Source organism: Girardinichthys multiradiatus, chromosome 13, assembly GCF_021462225.1.
Source record: "Girardinichthys multiradiatus isolate DD_20200921_A chromosome 13, DD_fGirMul_XY1, whole genome shotgun sequence".
In the NCBI taxonomy this organism is placed as follows: domain Eukaryota; kingdom Metazoa; phylum Chordata; class Actinopteri; order Cyprinodontiformes; family Goodeidae; genus Girardinichthys; species Girardinichthys multiradiatus.
Window position 1 is genome coordinate 24,292,008 of NC_061806.1, and position 8,016 is coordinate 24,300,023.

The 8,016-nt window shown below is 35.0% G+C and overlaps 1 protein-coding gene across 1 annotated transcript in view; it reads right to left on the minus strand.

Annotated features, from left to right (window-relative positions):
- Positions 1 to 6,074, minus strand: part of necab1 (N-terminal EF-hand calcium binding protein 1) — a 63,825-nt gene extending 57,751 nt beyond the window's left edge. The window contains exons 1-2 of the mRNA XM_047383077.1: positions 5,925 to 6,074; positions 2,097 to 2,121 (exon numbers count right to left, since the gene is read on the minus strand). Of these exons, the coding sequence (XP_047239033.1) occupies positions 2,097 to 2,121; positions 5,925 to 6,011 (112 nt within the window). The 5' untranslated portion in view covers positions 6,012 to 6,074. The remainder of the gene's footprint in view (positions 1 to 2,096; positions 2,122 to 5,924) is intronic.
- Between the last annotated feature and the right edge of the window lie 1,942 nt (positions 6,075 to 8,016).

Consider the following 8,016-nt stretch of genomic DNA (forward strand, 5'->3'; position numbering starts at 1 on the left):
AATTCTCTACATTTATATGTAAAAATTAAAACATCACTGGCAAAGAAAAACAAATACATGTTTTCTCATTTTCTAAATCCAGACATTGTTATCAAGTCACTGCAAAATTACCAAGAGACGGCCAGAGGTACTCTGGATAAATGCATTTGCAAAAACTGTCTTAAATTATATTGCCAAATCTCTCAAGTTACAAGAGGAGAGGAATTTCAGATGAACATTTGAAGTTAAAAGTGACAAAATTCCCTACAGAGGTACATAAACAAGGTATGTTGTGTCCACAGGTTGTAGTTTGCACAGGATCGATAACTGCCTAAAGTTATCTCAGTTTAACTGTCTGCTGGGAAATGACTGGTTTTGTAAGTCATGTATATGTTCCTCAATAAATAGCAACTTTTAATACTTTGTCAACAATCAAGTAAATCAATCCCATGGCAACAGCACATCCATGGCAGTGCTCTAAGGAGTCCTGATCTAATTAGCAGATAATTGGTAATTTGGAGCAGCCTTGATGATTGCACCCAGGGTCAGAATATGAGAAACATTTCATCATGAAATTAGTCTTTAATTATTCCATATCTGAAAAGAAAAGAAAAACATTTTTTAACCTCTGCTCACCGCGAGTTGAATAAAAATTTTAAATGTATTTGAAAAAGATTATGTCATTTATAAACAATATTGGCAAAACAACAAATACATAAGCATTACCTTAAATATACAGTCTACATTTTCTCTTTATCTCAAAAAATAATGACAATAATAATATATTTTCCTGGAAACTTTGCTCTGTAATGGTTGACCAGTCGATGTCATTTAGCCGAGAAAAAAAAATGTTAATAATTTGAGCTCTATTAAGGAAATATAGCCTGTTCAAATTTATCCTGAACACAATTTCATAAAGACATTTGATCAGTCCTTTTCAAGCACATTTTGCTTCAATAGATGTCTTTGCATGGTCAACTTTTAATTTTTTCAACCACAACTCTGTTGTTTAGATTTGAGGGCATGTTATCCTTTTTATATGGTTTTTAACAAATGTCTTGTCCTATTTTTTGCAATTTATATATAATTCATAATTTTAACTATTTTAGGGGAAATAAATGTGGGGGTGTCCTAATATATTTCTCAACAGTAATGATATTTTCGTTATTACTTTTTACAGAACATTTTAGAAGACCTTACATGCAATTTTTATTGTTTACTTATCTGACTTGAATCTGTCAGTACTATTAAAATTGATATCAAATATCCATATGTCTAAATGTGTTGCAAAGAAACACAGAGTGTCACAGGTTACCCAAATATTTTCACACAACTGTATATATAATGTGGAGAAAGGCACTCAAACAAAATCCAGAGGCTCATCCAAACTCTATGGTACCTTTTTGGGGTTAATGGAGGTGAAATGGAAAATCAGCCTCTGGTCTTACAAATAAAAATGTTAAGTTCTCTTTGGAAACGATGAACATTGTGCCTTTAGGCCGAAAAAGAAGAGAGAGCATCTGGCTTGCTTTCAATGCTCAATCCAAAAGCCAGCCTCTCTACTGATACCAGGCTGCATTAGTCCATTCTGTCTGGGCAACATTTGCACTCTTATAAAGGCACTATCAATGCAGAATTATAGAGAAACTCCTGCAGCAACATAGGCAGCCATCCAGTTGATGAAACATAACATACAGAAAACAAATACAACAATTGGTCCTACTGATGGTTAAAAGATGAGGTGATGCAACACAGGGCTAAACGTGATTCTGTCCCACATTTCTCAGACATGTTCTGGCATTCAGTTCAGTGATCACATTATTTTAACTAAGGAAACTACATGAACATATCCAGGGTAGATTAAATGTTTTAGCCCTATATGTTGCACTTTTGCAATTTTACACATATCTGATGATTTTCTTCATTAGTGCTCACAGACAAAACTGTATTGATAATGGTGTCAGTTTCCTGTTTCCATGGAAACAGCATCAGCAGAGAGTTGTGATTTTTAATTTCATTCAGAGAGCACATCTGTTTCTTCACACATGATGATAATGTTTTTTATTAAAACTCTGTATATAAATTTGTTTGCGTGTGTTTGATGTTGGGATACATACCATTTTTATCGGCCCTTCGCAAAATCTGCAACCAGAGAGAGAGGGGAAAGTGGGATGTCAAAAAAGATGACACTTCATCAAAGTTAGAGTGGATGTGTGTGTTAGTATGTGAGAGTGGAAATCATTGGTCACGCTTGCAAAAGTGGGATGTCGTTGAATTATTGATCGTGCTGTCCCAGAGTCCACGGGAGATGAAAGAGAGGGTGGCAATGACCACATCAGCTTCAAACTGCTCAAACGACCAGTCTGAAAATAGCTTTGCCTGCTTTTATTTCACGTCAAATTTCCACATGTAGACATTTGCATTAGACAGCGGCAGAAGAAATCTACACGTGCCACACAAATACTTTAACTCGAAATAGTGATTGATTTATTGATTCTGTCTGTCTTCTGCATGTCTCAGTCAGTCAGTCAGTCAGTCAGTCAGTCAATCAGTCAGTCAGTCAGGTAACACTGTGTAATTTCTAACTGCTCTGTATGGACCATATGATCCATCCATCTATTTTCTATAAACGCTTCTTCCATACAGGGTCACGGGGCAGCTGGTACCTATCTCCATCAGTTGATGGGCGAGAGGCGGGGTACACCCTGGACAGGTCGCCAGTCTATCACAGGGCAACACAGAGACACAGAAGACAAGCAACCATTCACACACCCATTTATACCTGAGGGCAGTTTAGCAGAGACGGGTTGTTTTTGGACTGATGAAGGAAGATGGAGCACTCGGAGAGAACCCACGCATGCACAGGAAGAACATGCAAACTCCATGCAAAAAGACCCCTGGAGTGAAACCCATGACCTTCTTGCTGCAAGACAACAGTGCTACCAGCTGAGCCACAGTGCAGCCTAGTTAAAAGATCTTCAGTCACTCACAAATGTGGATTTTGTCATTTTTCCTAAAAAGGGAAAAGCCAAAAACGTTGGACTTGCTAAGAATTTCTGCACTAAATAACTGATAAACTTTATTTAAACTGACTAAATTGTACTAAATACTGAATTGTACTACATACTGTACCTTACAGGTAAGTAAAATACAACCACAAACTTAATGGTTTTGTTGTGACATTATTTGACACTAGGGATGGACATTTATTGTACGATTTATCACCATCGGGAACAATTTCTTATCCTGATAAGGATTTGGGTCTATAATGACAATGATAAAGTCCCTATAATAATGTATGTGTGGAAACACCCAAAAACGAACATTGTTGTCCGGATTGTTGTTGATACATTTACTATTTTCTCCATCAATACATATCTATATATTTGAAAATATATTTTAATACAGTCACTTTGTACAGTTTAGTGATAGAAATATACCCTTCTAATGTAAACAGTGTCTTGAAGAAGCCTATTTCTAAGGGTGTTTTTTTAGGAGCGGTATTTGTGTTTGTGGGGCTTTAACTGCAATTGCACGCAGTCACATCCACACAGTTACCTAAAAAAGACCACAAAGAAGTTTTTATGGTCACTTTTATCATTATCATAATAAATATCACAAAATACCTTGTTAATGTTGAAGCCCATATCACTCATCCCTATTTGACACCCAGAGTGTGTGGAAACAGAAATCAGGAAGGTGTGTAATTAAGTAATTAACTTCAGTACAATCCAGCTGTTCTGTGAAGGCCTCAGAGGTTTGTTAGAGAACATTAGCATCATTAAGCATTATTAAGACCAAGGAACACAGCAGACAGGTTAGGATGAAGCTGAGGGGACATTTAGAGCAGGATTAGGTTATAAAACATCCCAAGCTTTCAACATCTCATGGAGCACTGTTCCAATCTCTCATCTGAAATGATAGATGATTTCCCAGTTATGCACTAATTTGAGTTGGTCTACTGCGTAAAAACCGAATAGAACACACTGTTTGGGATTGTAACAGGAGAAAATGTAAAAAGAAATGTCAAATACTTTCTGAGGTAATGTAAATATTAACATAGCCCAAGACTCCAAATATTAAAGGAAGAAACAAGTCACCTACACTGTGGGAAACTGCTTGTTTCTCCATAAAACACTATAATTAAACATAATTACACATAATTAAACCATAAATAAAAGTATGTACTTTTCTTCACCTAAAGCAAAAACGTTTTTTTCTAAAATGCGAGTTATCTCCACAAATAAAAAGGGTTTTATATTTCTTATTTCGAGACCTTTTTGATTTCGTGTATATTGCCTTTTCTATTATTCCTGTTTACTATGAGCCATTGCTTCAAAATCTCATTTTCAAGTAAATAACAAATACATTCTGTCTAAGTCTAAAAGCAACATCAGCAATGGAATAAAATTGTTTTTAAAACCCTGTCTTAAAGGATTTAACGATCATTTTTTGTCAGAGTTTGTGCCACATAGATCCAATCTGTTCTGATGGTTAAAATCTGCCTGCTAGATTCCTTCTGAAAGCAAGCTCTGGTTTCTTTCCAGATCTCTCTACTGTTTGACACTATATATGACACATCTGAAATGCTGCTTCGCACCCAAAATAACTTGTAGCGGTTTGCATCAACACGCAGCTTTCCCTCCAAACAGCAAAGGAAGCCGGCAGGTTTTTGTAGGAGGCACCGCAAGTGAATTAAAGCATGGAGGAATGAGAGGAAGGATTTCTGAATAATGAGCTGATGGATGAAGACCAGGATGCCATAAACAGAGAGGCTGAAGCTCCTAGATGATTTCCTGCTCTTATCTGCATGCATTATGTGATTTTAATATTTAATTCCTCATGAGGCTGTGCTCCGTAGATTCAATGATTGTAATCTATGCATTATTTATATAGCGCCAATTCACAACACATGTCGTCTCAAGGCACTTCACAAAAGTCAGGTAAATACATTCCAATTAATCGTAACCATTGAACAGTGCAGTCAGATTCAGTTATTTATTCAAATGGGATAAAACGTTTTTGATGTTGGTATTTATTTCACCAAATCTTTTTCTGCTTAAAAGTTATAAATGTATTGATGCCTTTAACAAGATAGTTATATTACTTAATGAACATTATATTTAATTAAATTATTATAAATTTTGTTATTATTGTTAGTATTTTTAATACTGTCATAAAATATGTCTTTATACATATTTTTTCTCCTTATTATCAAATATTTAAAAATATAATAATAATAATAATAGGCACCAGCTCCCCCGCAACCCTGCAAGGACAAGTGGGTAAAGATGCTGGCTGGCTGGCTGGCTGGCTGGCTGGCTGGCTGGCTGGCTGGATGGATGGATGGATGGATGGTAACAATAATTTCAGCACCATGGATAAAAATACAGTGTTGAAATATTTAAAACATATATTCAGTAAGGAATATCCTTAACAATAGACAGTAGGAAAAAAAAACAATACAAATCCAATACAAAACAATATCTGAAAACAATATTTCTGAATAGAAATCTGAATTAGATATGATCAGACTAAACTTCCAAATTAAAAACACAAAACAATTAAAAAGCAACTGCAGAAGGAAATATTTATGTAAACCAAGAGTATTATTGGTTGTTTATTAACACTGCTGTGTGGATCAAATTAAATCATTTTAATTTCTTCAATTAAAGTGCATAATAAAGGTAGGTGCTGTCAGATTTGTTTATTTGACTAAGCAGAAACCTTTCATGTGGACCATCAACAACTCTGAAAAGCTGTAATATTGTTGAATGTGGTCAAACAGTAGGTGATTTTCTTTTGTTTTATGCAGCAAGCAAAAAAAAAAAAAAAAAAACTAGTGCATATTTTGAAGTTGTTGCACTTAAATTAGAGATCAATAGCAGAGCTGATCCTATAAGTGTGAGTTTCAGTTGAACAAAATAAATGAAATTGATACTTACATCAATGAAAATGGACATTCCCTTTTTTAGGTCCATCTGAGTGCAGGGCTCCTCGGACACAGACTGAAGCTCCTCTGAACGATCCATCCTCCTCAGTGCTGCTTCAGATATGAACTGCAGAGGAATGTCTGCTTGTTCCTCTTTTCACTGATACTGCCACGACTGAAAAAAGCTGTTGTGAAGTCAGAGAGAGTCAGCCACAGTTTCCTGATAAAAATGCTTTAATTTCATATTTAATTGATGCTGTTTTAAAACACAAACCTCTGTTTTGCTGGTTTTTATTTTATCCAAAGCCACATATATAGTGTTGGAAGATAATAGATGATTTCTTCCCCACGTATGATGCCTTCAAACGCCAACACTTTTGTCATGTTAGATGCTTTTACTTTGAAATGGTTCCTGCTGTGTGTCTCTGTGTTATTTATCTGACTTAAATCTAAACTGAGGGAAGGTGAGAACCTTTTTTACTCTATTTCAAACTTTAAAATCACTGTACGCAAGCTCATAAACGTTCACTAACAAAGTTATCAAATAAAACCATATTATTTAACTGATACTACTCTGGAAACACCAAATCATAACCCAAAAAAGATGTGTGGGACACACAGCCCTATGAGCAGCACAAACAGGTCAAAACAGCAGTGCTAAATATAACAAGGTTTTTGTGGAGGGCACAAAGACCTCAGAAGGAGTCAACTCAGCTTGCATGTAAAAGTGTTCTTAGCCATTTACACCCTTAAGGTTGATTTAAAGATTTAAATTTTATTTTCTGTGTGGAAGTTTGAGATGTGTCAGACAGAAAATGAATTACACATGTACTTTCTCAAAAGGAAATCTTTGTGTTTAAATCTGCTTTAAGTAAATTTCTTTCTTTTTAAATTTAACTAATAATTAGGATTGATATTTCATATTAGTGAGTTTGCAAACTTCAAGTCAACAACATTATTTTAGGAAAACTAAAGTAATTTTTAAGATAAATGTGGGAAATATATAAATATGTTAAAATAATATTTTCACTGAGTAAAACTGAGCATTTTTTATATTTTCTTCTGCTTTTTAACGAAGCAGCTGTTTGGGGGAAAAACTAAGCAATGCTTCCATCTAGTGGAGAGCTCTGGAAACATCAAAAAAATTAAAAAATATCAAAGTCAAAGGAGAGACAATATAATATAATACTAAACTTATAATTTAAAAAAAATACTTCTTATAGGTTAGGAAATATAAATAATTTTAAGGATCACCAGCTGGAAAAAGAGACTCATTGTGTGCATCACTTATCTCATTCTAAATGTACTCAAAGCATAAAATGCACCCTTTATTGTATGCTTTCGTACAGCATGCAGGGAAATACCTGTTCAGATTCTGCTGCGTACTAAAACGTATTTACCCTTTTAAAAACTCAGAGTTTAGTCATATTTCTTGTAAAACTAATTGACAAACTCATTATCTGTACTGTTGTATTACTAACACGCTTAATTAATTTCGTGGTCAACAGCATTTTCTTAAAATTAAATAAAATCTTGCATGAAGCGTAAAACAATATAGAAAGAATAGAAGTATTTTTTCAGTCGCTTTTAGGATCCTCCTTAGCAGCATTAGGTTAAAGTAGTTGTTTTCTGCATGAGATAATCATTCTCTCACATCATCCTGGAGCAATTTTGACAAACCCCTTTTGGCGAAGTTACTTCAGTTCATTGAGGTTTGCAGGCGTTTGTTTTTGCACAGCCCTAAGGTCCCACCACAGCATGTCATTTGAAAGTCAGGACTTGGGTTTGGTGCTGTGGGGCAGAAGGCCTCACAACTGACTCTGACTTATCTAAGTACATAGAGGAGTTCTATGTATTTAATTAACAGATGAGCAGTGCATGTTGGCGGCGTTTTGTGACAGGCATTTTTGTTTAACCACATGCAAGAAAATGCAGGTAGGTTTTAAGACTTACAGGCCAAGCTGTGTAACTATGTCTCCTGCTGTAATACTGTAATACTCTGGGGCATCGGCAGCGCAAGGCTCTTTTGTTTCAAATTGGATAGTAAATACAATAAATGCAGCTTAACTATTACAAACTAAAGCTAAATTCAATATGATTAGTGA